Source organism: Amblyomma mixtum, chromosome 8, assembly GCF_055824585.1.
Source record: "Amblyomma mixtum isolate Tamu chromosome 8, ASM5582458v1, whole genome shotgun sequence".
Classification (NCBI taxonomy): Eukaryota; Metazoa; Arthropoda; class Arachnida; order Ixodida; family Ixodidae; genus Amblyomma; species Amblyomma mixtum.
In genome coordinates, this window is record NC_143019.1 from 144210340 (window position 1) to 144230062 (window position 19723).

Here is a 19723-nt window from a genome sequence, read left to right on the forward strand (position 1 = left end):
AAAAAATATGAATTGGAAGCATAATCACGGGATGGGCGTGAAGCCAGGGCAAAATTTATCCTAAACATACTGCGGGAATAAGACAGGCGTATACTACGTGAATGCAGCGGGTCCAACCGAGGAGGGGCTCTGCACCATTACGGTGGTGCACGAAGGAAAGCAGGTGAACGGGCTCTCTTTAAAAGCTAGCGACGCGCTAATGTTGAAGAAAATGGCGATTGCACTGGGCGCCACCCACTCCAACGCAATGTCAGACTCGCAGCAGGCGTGCCTAAATTACATGCTGGGTAGGACAGAGCCACTCGCCCGAAGAATACTATTGACATTTGAGAGCCATTCGAATTCGGCTATTAGTAAAAGAACAGATATTATGGGTGCTCGGTCACCAGGGGGTCAAGGGGGACGAGGCCGCTCGCACGGCTGCCCTAGCATGGCACCGGTAATTTACTTGCAGTCTAGCCTGCCCGCACTTAAGCTATAGAGCATTATCATGAGAAAACGAAATGGACACGTTTATTAACGAATCATCGCTGTGACCAGTGGCTTGGATTGTCATTGCAGCTTTGCGTACGTGAGCTCTTCAATCAGGGCGCGTATGGGAATGCCTACTTTGTGAGTTTGGAGCCCACAGTCGTGTCACAGGTTTTAAATCTCGGAGGCTTTGTTTTAAGCCAACAGGAAAGGAACAACAACGAAGTTTTTTCGAAAAGAGAACAGTACAATAATTATAATAATTTCAATGCAAAACGTACAGGAAAGCATGGGTGGATTGAAGAAAAAAAGTGTGGAGAGGAGTTTGACCTCACATAAAGCCCGTTCATGGAAGCATATTACTGCTTAGAGAAAAACGAAACACAAGCCAAGCAACACAAAGGCAGCAATAAAAACAGCGTCACATGGACTTGCAGAAAGACAGCTAAAATTGATAATAGTCATAGCACTCAGTTTAGTCACGGGACGAATGGTAATAACAAAAAACTTTCATACTGGTTATGCAGCAGAATTAGATATCTCCAGGCCTCTCATATAATTCAAACGATAGAAACACAAAATTAGCAGCAAATATTATTTTAATAATATGCAAAGGGGAATATGCAAAGGAATATGCAGAATATGCAAAGGGGAGAATCGATATCCCTAGATATTGTTACGTGGCGGCTAGAAACAGCACAGGTAATCTGCTACGCAAAGGACCGACGGCTTGGGTAGTCTCACAGCCCACAAGCGCGCACCTCAGCGTCGTCTTCGTTTTCAAAAGCACTTCGTCGTACTCCCAGCGTCCGTAGCATGACCCCCCCTCGCGGCAAAAGCACCGTCCCAGTGCGCACTACACAGGCCAGCTAGACGGCGAGTTGTAAGGTTTGAGGCGGGGCACATGCACGATGTCGATGCGGGGTGCAGCGGCCGGGGACGGTGGATGTAGCGGGGTGATCTCGTACGTCACCGCGGTCAAGGGACGTACGACCCGATAAGGGCCTGTATATCGCGGCAGCTGTTTTTGACACAAGCCCGCACGGCGGGACGGGACCCAGGGCAGCGCAAGGGAGTCAGGAGAGTAGCTGTGTGTGTGCGTGTCTTCTTTCTTCGTCCCGTGTAAGCGCGCTGTTTTACGGTGAGAGTAGGTTACTTCACGATGGAGACAGTTATGACGGAGTTTCTGAGTTGAGAGGCCGACATCCGCTGGCGGTCGACAAGACGGGCAGCGTCGGCGCAAGTGATGACGGCCCGAGAGTAAGGACTCGTGCAGGCGGTGGCGGGCAGTACACTGTCGAAGGGCAGCAAAGGATCGCGGCCAAGTAGAACGTAAAAAGGAGAGAAACCGGTTGTATTGTGACGCGTCGAACTGTATGCGGATGTCGCAAATGGGAGACCAATATCCCAGTTACGGTGATGGTCGGAGACGTACATGGAAATCATGTTGGTGAGGGTACGGTTCAGACGTTCAGTGAGGCCGTTCGTCTTCAGATGGTAGGTCGTGGCGAATTTACGGACGGAGCAGGAGCTGAGCAGTTCGGCGACCACTTGAGAAAGAAAGCAGCGGCCGCGATCGGTGAGCAGGTGACGAGGAGCACCGTGGTGGAGTGTGACGTCGTGCAGGAGAAAGTCAGCGACATCAGTGGCGCAGCTGGTAGCGCGCGACATCAGTGGCGCGCTATTACTCGCTCGAGTAATAGCTTAGCGCGTCGAGTAGTCCGTCACGACGGCGATCCATTGGTTTCCCATAGCAGACACCGGAACAGGGCCGAGCAGGTCGAGGCCGACACGGGAAAACGCGTCTACTGGGATGGGAATCGGCTGAAGGGGTTCGGGGGGGAGAACCGAGGGAGTCTTCCGTCGTTGGCAGAGCTCGCCAGCGGCCACATAACGACGGACAAAATGGTATAGACCGGGCCAAAAGAAGCGGTGGCGCATGCTGTCGTACGTGCGGGAGACTCCAAGATGACCGGCCGTGGGAACATCATGAAGCTGCTCAAGGACGCTGAAGCGCGGGTGTTGAGGGACCACGACCAAGAGATCAGCGCCGTCAGACCGCATAACGCCGGTAGAGGATGTTCTCATGGAGCACAAACGGGGCGAGGGAAGCATCAGAGCGGTTGGCAGTGAGGCGGTCGATAAGGGAGCGTAGCGTAGAATCCAAGCGCTGTTCTTGCGCAATGTTGCGGAAGGCCGAGATGGATAAAACGTAGGCGTCAGCCTCGCATTCGTCGACAGGGTCCCGTCGGCGGGTTGACAGGGTGACGGGACAAGCAATCCGCGTCGTAGTGCAAGCAGTCGGACTTGTGGACGACAGAAGATGGATATTCTTGAAGGCGAAGAGCCCAGTGCCCCAGCCGGCCAGTAGGGTCTTTGAGCGAAGAAAGTCAGCATAAGGCATGATGGTCCGTCAAAATAGAGAAAGGGTGCCCAATGTAGTGAGGCGATGTAGCCTGAAGGGCCGCCTGTACTGTCTCCGGGTTGTTCAAACAGATCGCGCCTCCATCTCAAGGAACTAAAGGCACAGGAATGCTGCTTACTCTACTTCTAAAAAGACATCAATGGGGAGCTGGTCCTGAGGAAGAGAGGCCTACCAAGGCGAAAACCCCTGGCCGAGAAAAGCAGTACATATCAAGCCTTCGTCGCGCACTCATTCACCTTTTAACAGGAGCAGGCACAGAAAACAAGAAGGAGAAATTAGGCAAGCTAGCCCAACACCGCCAGGTACTTAGCCGCTACCACGCAACAGGACCCATCGACGTGGCAGCCCAGCTACGTTTCCGGCATGGACGTTTCCGTTTTTGGCGGCCTGAGCGTCGTCTTCGTTTTCAAAAACATTTCGTCGTCCTCCCAGCGTCCCTAGCAATATTAGTGCATTCAGCATACAATGTGTAACTAATCATTTGCTTACTGCAGTTAGTGCGCGTTTGCGTTATATACCGAAATTCCGGAGACCGTGATTGTTATACGAACTACTTTTTGGTTTAGATTCCCTCTTCCATGAATAAAAAGCCTACTAGATGTACAAATACCAGATGGAACCAACGGCTACGCCCCCCCGAAGAGTGCAACGCTATCTGTGGGATCGACCGTGACGTCACGAGATGGCTACTTAAGGAACTGTTTCTGCTTTGGAATTCTCGTGCATTGTTGCGCTTACGAAGGAACTGGGACACAATCAGGGACGACACAGAACAGATGTGCGCAGATGTGAGATTTGCGCACATCTGTTCTGTGTCGTCCCTGATTGTGTCCCAGTTCCTTCGTAAGCGCAACAATGCACGAGAATAACAACCACCAACTAGCCCAATTTGAAACTCTCCTTCTGCTTTGGAACCTTCAATGGGTGCGGCAGCAATGCCAAGATGTTTCGCTCAAACCCGTTCTTGTTTGCAACCCAGGTGAGAAAGCGCTTTGGCAAATCATTTCGCGGCAACAATGTCTGCCTTCTTGTGCTGCCGTGCCCACACCTTTTGCTTGATTGGTTTCGTGATCTGTTAGTTTCTTTGCGATTTCTGCTGGTGCTAGCAGCGGATGTCGAGACTAACCCTGGGCCCGACGATACAACACTCATCGAGCAACTTAAAGCAATTGCGAAAGACATCCAAGAGATAAAGAATGAAAAAGCGATCACCAATCAAAAGCTAGGCGCGATAGACAAAAAGCTAGAAAAAATAGGAAAAATAGAAAAACAGCTATCAGAATGCGTAGATAGAGTTGACAACCTCGAAAAACTGGTTCTGTCCTTGACTAAAAAAGTCGACGAATTAGAAAACAGAAGCCGCAGATCTAACCTTATCGTGTATGGTATTACAGAACACGAAAATGAAACTCATCAAGATCTGTTGAATGCTGTCGAGAAAACAATCTTTGAAGATAAGTTAGGAATAAAAACGGCTGGTTTCGAAAGAATACATCGCCTCGGCCGAAAGCAAGAGACTGATAATCCCAAGCCCAGACCTGTCATTATGAAGTTACTCGACTATCGCGATAAAGCCAACATACTTAGCAATTGTAAGAAGCTAAAAGGCTCAGAATATTCAGTGAGTGAGGACTTTTCGCGAACAGTAAGGGACATCAGAAAGAACCTATGGGAAAGAACGAAAGTTCATCGGGACCGGAAAGAGAAAGTATTTATTTCTTATGACAAAGTCAAAATAAATAACCGCTTGTACATCTGGGACGAACAAACCAATGACATAGTGGAAGCTGCAAAAAACGAAGAATTGGACGAGGGACCAGCCAAGCGGACTCGAAACCGCCGTCGGCCGTAACTGTTCTCAATGTTAACGCGCGCAGCCTTGTGAACAAAATTGAACAGTTAGAGGCGATCCTTATCGCCCACGCACCTGATATTATCTGCCTGACTGAGACATGGCTGCACGCTGACATTGAAAACCACGAACTGGTTCCCCCAGGCTATACCATTGTGCGAAAGGATAGAGCATCTAGAGGCGGCGGTGTTGCTTTGCTCGTGAAACAAGGCATAAGCTACTCAGTAATGCCAGATGTCTCAGGTGTGAAAGCGGTCTGGTGTAAGATCCAGGCAGGACGGAGCCATGTCTGTGTCGGTGCCGTGTACAGACCCCCCCCAGGCTGAGGTATCTTATCTTGAAGAGCTTCTAGACTATATGCGCACGCATATGGTGGGAAGTGCCATAATAATGGCAGGAGACTTTAACTTGCCGGACGTGAACTGGACCTCTGAGCCCATCGAACGTTACGAACAACATCTTGCTCAGTTTTATGTTTATCTTCAACCTGACCCAAATAGTTTCCAAACCTACCCGTGTGCAGGGCACTTAAAGTTCCATATTAGATCTTATTTTCGTCAGTGACTACTTCTTAAAAGGAGGGATTAATGTCGATATACTTGAAGGTTTATCTGACCATGATATGGTTCTGTGAACGCTTTCAATCACAAATCAAATTCGCCAACCCAGCACTAGGAAGCGCGTGTACGCATTTAACAAAGCAGATAATGATGCCATTATGACTTACCTTGCCCACGAGTACTACGATTTCTATGAACTCTTTACAGAGGGCTCTGCTAGCGTAGATGAAATCTGGTTGCAGTTCAAAGCCCATGCAATGCACTGTTTGAGGCAATTTGTACCGCAGGTAAAAAAGACTATAAATAAACACAATCCTTGGATTACACGTGAAGTGATCCATTTAAAACGCAGAATTAAAAGGTTAAGGCAATCTAATAAATTACGCCCAGTTCCAGACTACCACAACAAAGTGAATTCAGTAAACAGACAAATAAAGGAACAAACAGCAGCAGCCAAACAACGCTTTTGCAGTACAACGTTGAGCAATTTTATCAAAGATTCTCCCCAGAAATTCTGGCGTTATATTAGCCACAAAGATAACCCCCGAGAACCGTTGTCACCGATGGAAGGAAGGAAGCAAGCTGAAGCGTTCAATGTCTTCTTCCATTCCGTATTTATTCCTGATAATGACACGATGCAAGATTACAGGCCAGAAACATTGCAGCAAAACGATGCATTAGGTGCACCAGTCATAACTGAAGCAGGAGTGTTCTCGCTGCTGTTAAATTTAGATGACAAAAAGTGCAGTGGCCCAGACGGTATGCCTAATTGCTTTCTTAAACGTTATGCGGAGCCTATAAGCAAATATTTATGTCTAATTTACAATAAATCCATCAGTGAACAATGCCTCCCAGCTGATTGGAAAATTGCAAAAATAGTGCCTATCTTCAAGTCCGGAGATATTTCTTGCCAGTCAAATTATAGGCCCATTTCTCTGACGTGTACTTGCTGCAAAATTTTAGAACATATCATTTTAAAATTTATTACGCAGTTTGTCGAAGAAAATAACATTCTTCACCCTCATCAGCATGGCTTCAGAAGTGGTCTGTCTACTGTCACCCAACTTGTTGAGATTCTACATGATTTCGCTAAAGCAATTAATGACCAAACACAAATAGACGTAATTTACCTGGACTTTTCAAAAGCCTTTGACCGTGTCTGCCATGCAAAATTGCTTCTTAAACTCAAATATATTCTAGGGGATGGGCCAGTTGTGCAATGGATCCGCTGCTACTTATCTGACCGCCGCCAGTTTGTTCAGTTCGGCGCCCATACTTCCGGAACAATGCCAGTCCTCTCGGGTGTACCACAGGGCTCCGTTCTAGCGCCTATCCTGTTCCTCTTGTTTGTGAACGACATAGGTAGTCAGGTGGATTCCAAGATAAGACTATTCGCAGATGACTGCGTCCTGTATAGAGAAGTTCTGAACCGGCAAGACCAAATTGCTCTCAACAAGGATTTTGGTTTGATAGCCCAATGGTGCACGGACTGGCAAATCGCCGTAAACCTTAGCAAAACAGTGTCAATGTCTATAACAAAAAAGAAATCTAAGCTTTGTTTTTCGTACGGATGTAACAGTACGATCCTCAAAACAGTCACTGAGTATAAGTACTTGGGCGTCGTGGTCTCATCAGATATGGGTTGGTCAGCTCATGTAGATTATGTGGCAAACAAAGCGATGCGGAAGTTAATGTATCTAAAACGGGCCCTGCGGTACTCTACGAGGGAAGCCAAACTTTTGGCTTATGTGATGTGTATTCGCCCGATCTTGGAATATGCGAACGTGGCAAGGTTTCAGTTTGCCCAAAATCAAATATCTACGCTCGAAGCTGTCCAGCGGAAGGCTGCACGTTTTATCTGCAACAGATACCAGCGCACTGACTCACCCACGCAGATGCTGACCGAGATTGGGCTTCATACACTAACCAGCCGTGCGCTGCTACAACGTCTGAAATTTTTGTACCTTATCTTGCATAACATGATTAAAGTAAATCCTGATACCTACATTTCTTTCAATACTTGCAGAGAAACACGTCATAAGCATCAATTCACACTCCAAGAATATTTTTGTGCCAATAATACCTACAGTTTTTCGTTTTTCCCCCGAGCTGTGCGTGAGTGGAATTCTTTAGATCAGAGTGTGGTCTCGCAGTCTTCAATTGACAAATTTGTTGAACTTGCTAGCATTTCTGTACTGTCAACAACGCGGATGTGATGTCATCACTTATGTGTCTTCCTTTTGCTTTTTATGTATAAATGTAAATCTGTGATAACGTCAGTGCATGAATGACGGTATCCTAAGCGTTTTTTTTATGTGCTTGCCTCTTTTTTTTGCGGTGTCTTCGCATACTCTTGTGTACAAACGTGTGTATGGTTCTATGAGCAAATGTATACAGGCACTTAATCCACTCCTGTAAAAATCCCTAAAAGGATTGACAGTATCTCGAAATAAAAAAATAAATAAAAAAAATCCTTAATATAAGCATGCGATAATCTGTATCTCTATAAATTGTGCACTTTACGTATTTGATGCTCTTAAAATAGAGGTCAACTTGGAGAATCTGACAGCACACCACATAATGCGCAGACAAACTTTTCCTTAATCGTAAATAGCCCTTTTATGTTAGTGGCCAGTGCATCAGATTTCCCCGAATTTCCCGCAATACAATCACCCAGTCATGCCTGCGTTACCTTTGACGCTATTGGCATCGAGAATTTAATAGACAACCTTAAGCTCTCATCCTGAGCCGGTGTCGACGGGATCAACTCCAAACTACTCAAGAACACAAAAAATATCACAAGCCTAATACTCTCGTACAAATTTCAGCAATCATTATCATCTGGAGTGGTGCCACAGGACTGGAAGGTAGGCAAGGTGATTCCAGTACCAAAAAAAGGTTTGCCATCTTCAAGCAAGAGCTATCGTCCCATATCCCTCACAAGCATTTGTTCGAAGTTAACGGAGCATGTAATTTACTCTCACATCGTCAATTTCCTTATATCAGTAAAGTTCTTTCATCCGTGTCAGCACGGTTTCCGAAAAGGTATGTCATGTGACACTCAACTAGCTCTCTTCATTAATGACGTTAGTACTAACCTAGACCTTAACAGACCAGTGGATGCATTATTTTTGGATTTTGAGAAAGCTTTCGACAAAGTTCCCCATAGACGGCTTTTTCTTAAACTTTCACGACTGAACCTTAACCCTCTCATTCTTGATTGGATACGAAGCTTCCTCACTAACCGTCAACAGTTCGTACATGCTAATGGACACTCCTCCCACTTGCACCCCGTTGTTTCTGGTGTGCCACAAGGCACAGTACTCGGCCCTTTGCTTTTCTTAATCTCCATTAATGACTTGCCTACTGGTATCACTTCTAACATGCGATTGTTTGCCGATGACTGCGTAATCTACCGGCCTATCACTAACAGCAGCGATCCCGAAATATTGCAAGCAGACCTGGACTACATCGAATCTTGGTGCAGCAAATGGCTCATGACTTTAAACACTAATAAAACATCGTTAATTACATTTCATCGCAGGCAGTCCTTTGTTTCACCAAATCTCTGGCTCCGTAATTTTCGCTGTTGAATCTTGTAAATACCTTGGTGTCACCATTTCTAATTCCCTGAACTGGGCGTCCCACATTTCTAACATTACTAAAGACGCCAACCGCGTGCTCGGTTTTTTACGCCGTAACCTGCGTCTAGCACCTCCTTCTATAAAACAGCTTACCTACATAACACTCATCCGTCCCAAATTGGAGTACGCATGTGCAGTTTGGGACCCTCATCAGTCAAATCTTTCTCTCGCCCTCGAATCCATTCAAAATCGTGCAGCAAGATTCATTCATTCGAGCTACTCCTATCATTCAAGTGTCACTAATATGAAGTTGCAATCTCATCTTCCATCCCTCGATTCGCGACGTAAAATAGCCAGACTATGCCTTTTTCACAAGTTTTACCACTCATCACTTGGAAGCTGTGTCATCGTCCCTGCACATCGAGCCTCTCACCGCCTTAACCGCGGCAAAGCAGTCTAACTGCAAGGTGAAAAACGTAGCGCAAAGAGACGAGGACACAGAAAGACGGACAACACACGGCGCTAACTTCCAACAATTTTCACCTTGCAGTTATGAACCAACAAGCCCAAGCATATACCCTTCTGAAAGCAGTCTACCCGCCATCAGCACATACCACTGCGCATCTGAACGCTTTTTTCGTTCAGACAGCAAAGCACTGGAATCACCTTCCTGCCGAAGCAGTTCGCCACATTCATCCAGACCGCTTCAAGTCATTCATCGAAAGAATAACGTAACGCCTGTAATAAGCCCACCCCTCATGTAATACCCCAACTGGGGCATTTGAGGTAAAATAAATAAATAAATAAATAAATAAATAAATAAATAAATAAATAAATAAATAAATAAATAAATAAATAAATAAATAAATAAATAAATAAATAAATAAATAAATAAATAAATAAATAAATAAATAAATCAGCCTTGACGAGGCAACAATATTTCAGGTGACTTATAAAAACCTATTTGTATAAACGCACTTTTATAATTCGCGAAAACATCTAATGTTAAAGATTAGTTCAACTGCCAGCGGTAGTTTTCCGGAAACTGAAAGTATGCGGCTATTCGGTGACATATCGTGGTCAGAAATGATCCCTAAGTTTTTACCAAACTCACAAGTTCAATATTTTCTGCGTTAAGCTTGACGTCGCCAGGCAATGTATCATTTTGGTTGTTGCAATGCAGTATGTTTCAGTTGTGTCGATTCTTAGACCGTTTACGATGGACCACACGGGAACTTTATCTAGGACAGAAATTACAGTATTCAATAATTTTAGCCATCATCCGAAGAGAACAGCAATGTGGTGTCGACCGCGTATATCGTGTACTTAATGTTATGGTCAACGCGAACAACGTCATTAACGTACGTGTTAAAGAAAGAAGCGGTCAAGCATGCTCCTCGTGGCACTCCAATTCTTATGTTCTTTATCTGAGAAGAATTTCGAGGGCAATGCTGCGAATTGCTTAGTAGGGGTTAATTTATTTTGTAAGATTTCATGATCAACGCAGTCAAACGCGTGCAAAAAATCCTTTAACTCTAAAAGATAAAAAGCGTTCCTCAATATTCGCGAGGATATATTCTTTTTCTTCTAGGAGCAAATGACTGCACAATTTTTTTACTGAATGCTTACTGACCGTCAGCTAAGAGTCATTATTTTCAAGAAACAGTGAAAGGCGCTTAAAGATAAATTTTTCCAGGCCTTTTGAAAGCTCTGGAAAAATTGCTATCGGTCTGCAGTTTGTTATTAGTGTTCTGTCATCTCGTTTGGAAGAGACAAACACTTTTTCAAGATGCATCTCATGCGGAAAAACTGCGGCATTGAAAAATAAGTTGTGTATATATATACCAGGTGTTTCAGCGAACATTTTCCAAAATTTTCAAGCCTTGGCTTTTTGGGCTAAAAGTGTGGCTTTTGTGGCAGTGTTGGCCGGCGCCAGAAAACCGTTGAATCGTCTTAAGCAGTAAGCTGGCTACGTAATTTTTAATATTTAACTTTTTACCTATTAAAGTTAGGCGCCTGGTTGCAATCAGAGATTGGTAGCCGGTTTTTCGCAATAGCCATATCAATTATTATGGTTTCGAAAACGCGATTACACTTGGCGCTGTGGCTCGACAAAATTAGTCTTTTTCGTTAAAAGAGTAGAAAACTGAGCTAGTTGGTTCATACTTCTTGGTGGGAACAGCCGAAATAACAAAACGTAGACACAGAAAGGAACACACAAAACGTGGACGAAGCTGAGTGTCAACTAAAATTTTATTGGAAAACCCGCGCTTTGACAAGGAAACAAAAAGCGCGGGTTTTTCAATAAAATTTTAGTTGACAGTCAGCTTCGTCCACGTTTTGTGTGTTCCTTTCTGTGTCTGCGTTTTGTTATTTCGGCTGTTCCCACCAAGTAGTCTTTTTCGACTAGTTATGTGCACTGGAGTGGTCGCTTTGCCTGCATGCTTTCGAAAGCGCATGTATTTTCGAACGATGCAGCCAAATTTTGTCGAGTCATCGCGTCGAGGGCAAGAGCGTTTTCGAAATTTTAAAAACTGACACGGCTATTACTAACGACCGACTACAAATATCTAACTACAACTAGCTGCCTAACTCTACTAGTTATTTATATAGTGAATTATTAAAAAAATATTTAACCAGTTTAGTACTTAAGACGATTCATCTGTTGTCTTGTGTCCTCCAACACTGTTAATACTGTGCCGCAAAAGGCATATCTTTACCCCAAAAAGCCTATTTTTGATGACTTTTGAAAGTGCCCGCTGAAGCCCGGCATATATATATACGAGGGGGTACCCAAAAGAAACCGGACTTATTTTTGTTTGAACTTATTTCTTCACATTTTAAGCACAGACCTTCAATCTCCTTCAAAGTATTCCCCACTTGCAATGATACGCTTGTCGAATCTTTCATTACATTTTTCAAAACATTGTTTAAATTCATCTTTTGTGATGCTTCACAGTGCCTCCGTCGTTTTTTTCTTCACCTCAGCAACATCAGCGAAACGCTTTCCATTCACCTATTTTTTCATTCTAGGAAACAAAGAAAGTAGCATGGGGCAAGGTCGGGAGAGTATGAGGGTTGAAGAATAGGGGTCATGCCATTTTTGGTCCAAAATTGTCGTAGAGACAGGGCGGTGTGAGCAGGGGCATTGCCATGATGGAAAAACCAGTCACCCGACCGCCACAAATCTGGCCGCTTCCACCGCACACTGTTGCCCAATCTTTTCAAAACATCCAAGTAGAAAGCCTGGCTAACTGTCTGACCCTGCGGAACAAATTCTCAATGGACGACTCCTCTCACGTCGAAAAAACAAATCAGCATTGTTTTGAGGTTTGGTTCAACCTGACGAGCTTTCTTGAGGCGAGGTGAATTTGAAGTTTTCCATTGCAATGATTGTTGCTTTGATTCAGGATTCGATTCAGGAACACTTGAGTTGTCCCCATAGCATCGTCCTTGTACGTCTTTCTTAATATTTCAAGAGTTTCCATTCAACTTTTTCCGAGCAAAAATCGTAATTTCACCGGCACACGCTGTTCACGACAATCAGCCATTGCAAAAACGACGTTCACACAAAACAGTCGTCACTCTAAAACTCTGCCTAAACTAGTCTGACCTCCTTCGACGACGGCACTCGGCTTACTGACTCTGGAATGTTCGTTCTATGCGCTCCTAGTGGTAAAACGCGGTACCACAGAAGCTTTGCCGAGCAAAAAATTTAGTCCGGTTTCTTTTGGGTACCCCCTCGTATATAGTGTTACAAATGTGACTATCATGACTCCAGAAAACTGGACGGAAACGAGGAAGTAGAAGCGCATTTTGGTGTTTCGTCGGCTAGCGTCTACCAGCTAAGAGAATGAAGAACAACTTTGTTTAAGAAAAGAACAAAGCGTACTGAAAGGTAGGCTTCTGCTTTGCCAATAGTCCACGGGCCTGGGCTTCACGGTGAGCTCTGTCCACTAGCCATGTTTGGCCGCTGGTTGGGCAGCTCGCAGAGCAGCTTGCGTGCCTGTTGTCTTATTGTAACGTTTGGGGCGTTGCAGTTTGGTCAACATTGTGGATGCGATCCCCGAGCGTCCAAAGGCACCGCCACAGCCTCTGGAGCCTCGCCACAGCCACTCCTATGCCGGACGTCGGCCATTGACCTTCACGATGCAACACAGCGATGAGCCTCGCTCAGCGCAATACGACTGTTTAAACCCGGCTGCCGGAAGGCCTCCGTCGACTCCCAGTGCACCTTCCCAACCATATAGTGAGCCGCAGCCCTTAGCTGACGCAGCGGGCGAGGGTGTTAACGACTGGTTTGCCCATTAGCAATGGGTGAGCCGATACAACCGGCGGGACTCTGCCGATCAACTCGCGAATGTGGCTTTCTTCCCAACAACCACTGCCCTGACATGGTTTTGAAATCATGAAGACATGCTGACCACGCAGCAGCACTTCTTCATCGAACTCAGTGTTTTGGCGACTCATTCCCATGCAAGAAGCGCGCCGAGCAAACGCTCGCTCAAAGGACCCAGCTACATGACGAAACGTGCATTACCTACGCCGAGGGCGTCCTTAGACTGTGTAAGACCGTCAACTCTCGCATGTATGAGGAAAATAAGGTTGTTAATGTCCAGATGTGCACTGAGGATGATTTCTAGAATTTCGTCATCGCCAAAGACAACCTGGCGATCATCTCCGACCTCATATGTCACATGCACACACGAAGCTCTGAAGAGACGCGGCAGAGGGGAAAAGTTTGGGCGGCTGGCGAATGTGTGTACCGTAGCCACCGTCGACGATAACCTTTCCTTGGACATTCGCTCAACTACCCGGCAGATCGTCCGTGGAGAACATCGACTGAATCTCCTGGCGCGATATGCGTCACCCGTGTCCTTTGAGCCCTATGTTTCGCAATGGCCGCCTCCACACTGCCCGACCTTCCCTTCGTCAATGCGGCCCACGTCGCCGCTTCGACCGAATGCCCACGGTCGCGTTTCGATGGCCCTTTTTTGTCCCTGCGTTTTGATCCATGCTATAACAATCGACCGCAAGCTCCCTCGTTCTTCGAGACAACTGGTCTGGCTGGCTGATCAGCGCGACAATGCATGCAGTTGTTCTACGCCTCCTGACATCGCCGAACCCTTTCAGGACCAACGTTTCTTTCGCTCCGCTCCCATTGCCACCGGTGTGGCATCCCGAGACATACTTAAAAATACTGCCAAGTCACCCACCGTAACGATACAGACCACCCTTGGATCCTGCCGCGCCTAGTAATGGCCACTTCGACACCCCTTGGCACAGGCTGCATCCTTCACACTGCCCTTTTCAGTATGAAGACATCCGACTCCACTCCCCGGCCTCGGACCGAAGTTCTATCCTACCCCCGTCTCCAGTGCGCACCGTTCATTGCCTCCACGGCGGTGGAGACCATCGTCAACTATAGATAATATTCCATTACTTAAGTTCATTGGGTTGCATTTCACATCACCAATTTTTGTCTGATGAAATATTTGATTTTGTTCGCTGATATACTTAATGCAGTAGGCGAGAAATTGTTTTTGTATTATTACAGTTCAGAGAATTCATTTTACTTTTATTGCTACTGAGAAATTAGAGGTAACCTAAGACGGTGGGTATCTTCCTGTATGTGTATTGATGTGTTGCACTTGGGCCTGCGTATGATGTATAAATCATATGTACACATGTGCTGCCTCTGCTGTCCGGGGGGCATAGGCCAGTCAGGCCCCATCCGGGCCTTTTGCTATTGCCTCCTGAGCCAATTCGTATTAAATTGTCACCAATAAAAAAGAAATAAAGAAGAAAGAAAGAATAATATCCACGGTGTGCTGAATTGGTTTCATTGCAGGTTAGACGCGTTTCGGCTACTATTATTGCCCAGTTCAGAAATTAAGCATGTTAGTTTGGATCCATTGGTTTCATTCAGTAATTTCCTGAATGCCCGTGTTTATATGTTCACAGGCACTCATGTTTATAGCAATGCCTATATAGGTTTTTTAAAAATTAATCAAAGAAATCAGGCAGTGGTGCTTCACTAACTCGAACACTATTATTGGCAGTCTTCACAGGCGCCTAGGAACTGGACGAATGATTATGTAGAAAATTCAGCTGTGTCCAGCTTCGGCTATTACCTTCACACGATTTGCACAAGTCAGCGTAAAAATCTGTTTTAGCCCCGCGCAGCTAGTTCGTAATTCGACTGCAGAAAGGTTTGAACTCTTTTATTTTATTTATTTATTTACACAGTACTGCTAGCCTCTAGGTGAGGCTGTAAGCAGGAGCGGGAGAAGAAAAAAAAACATAAGTGAAAATGCGCAAAACAAATCAAGGCACAACACGCTGCCTTCAACAAATGAGATGCACTCACGAGCAAAAATAGATGATGGAAAGTTGCGTGCAGAAACACAAAGCAATCTCAAGAACACTCCGTAATCATCAGTTACAATCTGACAGCATTCATAAATGCTTCAGTAGTAGGGCATTCTACAATGCTGGCCGGAAGGCGGTTCCACTCACGGGCAGTTTTCGGAAAAAAAGAGTTAGCGAAGGTTTGAGTGTGACAGGAATAATCTTTAAATTTTTGCTATGATGCGATCGGGTGGTTCGTCGGTGTACAGGCTCTATGTAATCTTGTTTTCGCATACCTAGTTTATCATGAAACAGCACGTGCATGTATTTTAATCGATCATACTGACGCCGTTTTTGTAAATTGTCTAAACCTGCCTTTTTTACTAGAGTACTCGCGGAAGTACGCCAGCTATATGATCGGTATATAAACCTAGCTGCTTTCTTTTGCACAGATTCGAGCTTGTCTATGTTGCCACGAGTGTACGGGTCCCAAACAATTGATCCATATTCTAGTACTGGTCGAAACAAGGTTTTGTACGCTATTAGTTTAACTTCGTTTGTACATTGTCGCAGAGTTCTTTTTAAATAACCTAATTTCCGCATGGCCTTCTTCACAATATCCGATATATCCACCTTAGATCCGATGTTATGGTTATGCCTAGGTATATATAGTTGTTTACCACTGCGAGAGTGCTGCTGCCTATGGAATATGAGAAATTTAATGGTTGCCTTTTGCGTGTTACGGTCATCGCAACAGATTTTCTTGCCAGTAATTAGGATCTTGTGACTTGAAAAACTTATTATAGAGCCTACTCTTAGCTTTTGTTTCCATGAGTAGATTCTTCATAACCCAAGGCTTCCGTATCTTGGAAGTCGGCATTCGTTTCAGACGAAACGCAAAGTGTTTGTGATAGGAAGACGTAGGCGAGAATACTTCACACGAGATATCGGGACCTATCGTATAATAAACCTGCGTCCAATCTATATCTCCCAGTTTTTCACGGAAACTGCATAGCCCACTTTCTGTGATTACCTGTACGACAGTGCCAGTGGTTGCTGATTGCCGACATTAACGATTTGTACTTTAAAACATGGCCGCGGGATAGCTCAAACGTAAGGCCGTTTCTCAAAATTTTCTGAATTTTTGACAATCAGAATTTTCTGTTCTCCTTAAGGGCACAAATTAGCTTATTTATCTTTGCCCGTTTTTTAAATGAGGAGTAATTAAAGATTTACTGACAATCATGCTGACTGGCTACAACTATGTACTAGTTAAATCGCCATAGAGCACTTTGTTATTTAATGTTTCGCATAACTTGGCCGCGGCACCCTGCAGATGAAGCGCAGTACATTGAGCAGCCATTGCCGTTGACATGCAGCAGTATTTTACGTACTCATATCAGTCACTAACTACTGTAAAGGTAAGAAAATAGTCTGTTGCAGACTGAAGAAAAAAGATCCCTGGTTTCTGCCTGTGGGTGTTTTCTTTCGCAGCACCATTTTTCAGTTTGTATTCTGCAATTATTTTAGATGAATATTATTGTCAACACGACGGTCTTCTTCGAGATTAGTTCCATATTTCTTCCTGGCGTTAGAACCGAGTTTGTTTTTCAGGTCCACCGCACAATGTAGCTGACTCGGACGTGTTGGAGCTATTTGGTGAGTATCCGCTGTTCATTAATCCTGCCGACCGTTCTAACCATTAAAAAATTCTTTTTGGTTTTGTACAAAAGTGACGAAAAAGGTTTCCGATTTTCGATCGTGAAAAAAAGCGGAATGATGCTAATGCATCGTAGCTTTATTCCCATAAACAATCTCGGCCAGCATCAAACACCTTGTGCCACCACCCCTCCAGCTGAGAAATGTTTTGGCGGTTGAGAACGATGGTCTTGGAGGCGAAAAATTCGTGGGCGCCTTCAATAGAATTGGCTCATTTCAGTAGAAATTCCTATCAACCAGTCTCTTTAGGGAATGCAATATGTGAAACATTATTCACCCATGATCTTTGCCGAAGTCTGTGCATGATTTCCATGGCCGCCTCCATCCCCACGTGGCTCCGCATTCTTGTTAAGCATGAGTACACCGTAGGTAGGTATTATCCAAAGCTAGCTACACTTGCTTCCGTGCCTCCTGCGCACGTACTAACTGCAGCTAGCACGCACCTGCAGCAATGGTTCTGCCTGCTGGTAGCAGCTCGTAGTGTACCATTCCGCGACTTGACCACCGCATTTTGTGGTGGAGACAAGCAGTGTCGCGACCATTTGGAAGTGTGTTCGTTCCGTGTCGGCTTTCTGACAGTGTGTAGCGTGCCCGCTTGCTTAAATTGAACACCGTCCTTACGCAACGAGGTGAAGTCAAGTTCTTTGATCCGAAACCTGGAATCATGCAGGGTGCAAACAGAGTGCGTAGTTGTTGTCATCCTCTACAGCCAAATTCAGGGCCTCGTCATTCAGCACCTGTTCTTTTATTCTATGAGGTGCATAAAAACTGGGGAAATCTGCACTTTCATATTTTCCTTTAAGCATAAGTGAACCTCAGCGTTTTAAGAATCAATCTATGCTGCTTTCAGATCGGTAGGGTTTCCACCCCGTTACACTTAACGCCAAGGATAATCGAACTGTACTGTTTAATTGGCATCATCCCAACTGTGGCTCAATTCATTGAGTCATGAATCTTTTTCGTTTTCGTAGCTATAACTTAATCCCGAAGGACGGTGTTTCTCAACCGAATTTTCAACATTGTTTGTCAGACCAAAATTTAGTTTCGGGCTTTATTTATCTCAAATTATTTGCGTTGCAGGTGACGTCGCCACGCTAAAAAAAGTATCGGAACTGGTGAATGACGTCACAGTTACGGACATCCCAAGTCTCCACGAGGTCACCTGGTTTATGCGAGGATAATTACATGGTGTCAGCATTCCTCAGCTGTCAGGCAGACTGGGCTCCCTGCTGAGCGTCTTGTTCAATAATATTTCTTTTGTTGAGCTTGCACATTGTATTGCGAGATGTCTGGTATATCGGTTTTGTTCCTCAATTCCTGTGGTTTTCTTTTCGTAAGGGCATTATGCCTCATTGATTTTTCAACAGCACCATGGTTTCTCTCTACACACAGACATCGTTCATCATTGTCATTTGAAACATTGGTGACTGCAGTCCAACAAGCAGGAAGGCACCGAAAGGGCCTTCAAACGAAGCTCTATATTCGGGCTGACTTGCACTTGCAAATGAATGAATGACTCGCCGGCGGCGTAACGTCAAGCGTGCTCGGCAGTCGTCGAACAGAATGCCCACTGCTCTTGGTTGTGCTCAATTTAAAGCTGATAGCAAACTTTCGAGATAAGGCGTACAAAGCTAGTACAGCAGTTTGGAACAGCGTAGAATCGGCTCCTCCTGGATGCGATCAATCGACATAAATTTAGTCGCGTCTTGCATCACAAAACAAAGCGACAAAGCCGCGTGTCGGCACGATGCTTTGGAACAAATAAGATGAAGAGAAAGAAATAAAACTGAGTGTCCACAATAAAAACCTAGAGTGGAAACACAGCCTCCTTTAGCGCGTATAATAGAGCTTTAGACGGACGACATGGACAACTTCTGGTCGTACGCGCCGGCACTGGGATGCAGTAATTTCCTCAGGGACAACATCATAGTCCAGTTCACCAGGCCAACGAGAACCTCGTGCGCGCCGAATTAGAGGCGCAGAAGTTTTTCACTGAGTTTGCGGCCGCGAATGGGCGTCGGAACCCACACTCGGTCTCCTGGCTTGTATTCCGCGTTGCATCTTCGTAGGTTGCAGCGTCTGGTGTCGGTCCGCTGCTGGTCTTCGGCCCGTAGTCGAGCAAGTCTTCGGTCTCCTGCTGCACGCTCAAGGAAAGCTGCGACGTCGACATTATCTTCTTCGGTAACGTTGGGCAGCATGGCGTCTAGCGTGGTCGTGGCCACCCTGCGATGGAAGAGACAAATAGGCTTTGTCTGAGTGGTCTCCTGAATGTGGGGTTGCAAGCGAAGACGATTTAAGGCAGGACGAAGTCCCAGGTCTTGTGCTTGGCATCGAGATACATGGCGAGCATGTAAGCGAGGGTTTTGGTCACGCGCTCGGTTAGTCCGTTGGTCGGCGGATGGTAAGCAGTTGTCCTCCAGTGTCTGGTTAGGCTGTAATGGCGGATAGCTTGCGTCAGTTCCGCCGTAGCAGGAGAATGCGCTTCACAAAATATTTAGCCAGGACAGCAGCTTGGGCATGTTGGTTATTCGTTTGTGACGGAACAGCGCAAAACACCGGGACAAGAGACAAGCGCTGACATACAACTGGTTTTAATTTCGAAGAAACACTGCTTCTTATACCTTCTTCCCCCTAAAAAAAAACACAACAAATGCTTCACAACCATATCGTTCAAGCGTCCAAAAAAACATAAGATAAATAATCACAGAGATTTAGAATCACATTTTTAACATTTCAAATTATTTCTTAGTCAAAGCAACAG

At 45.3% G+C, this 19723-nt stretch overlaps 2 protein-coding genes across 2 annotated transcripts in view; both read left to right on the forward strand.

Annotated features, from left to right (window-relative positions):
* LOC149334694 (thiopurine S-methyltransferase-like) overlaps window positions 1-18143 on the forward strand; it is a 68807-nt gene extending 50664 nt beyond the window's left edge. The window contains exons 8-9 of the mRNA XM_089557981.1: window positions 16858-16902; window positions 18043-18143. Coding sequence (XP_089414107.1) covers window positions 16858-16902; window positions 18043-18143 — 146 coding nt within the window. The remainder of the gene's footprint in view (window positions 1-16857; window positions 16903-18042) is intronic.
* Window positions 3840-4748, forward strand: LOC149334695 (uncharacterized). Its single transcript, XM_089555863.1, has one exon. It carries the CDS (start codon window positions 3840-3842, stop codon window positions 4746-4748), a length of 909 nt encoding a protein of 302 aa, XP_089411989.1.
* Window positions 18144-19723: the final 1580 nt, after the last annotated feature.

What these genes read in the sequence shown, in the direction of transcription:
- LOC149334695 (XM_089555863.1), top strand. Translation starts at nt 3,840, where the DNA reads ATGTTTCGCTCAAACCCGTTCTTGTTTGCAACCCAGGTGAGAAAGCGC.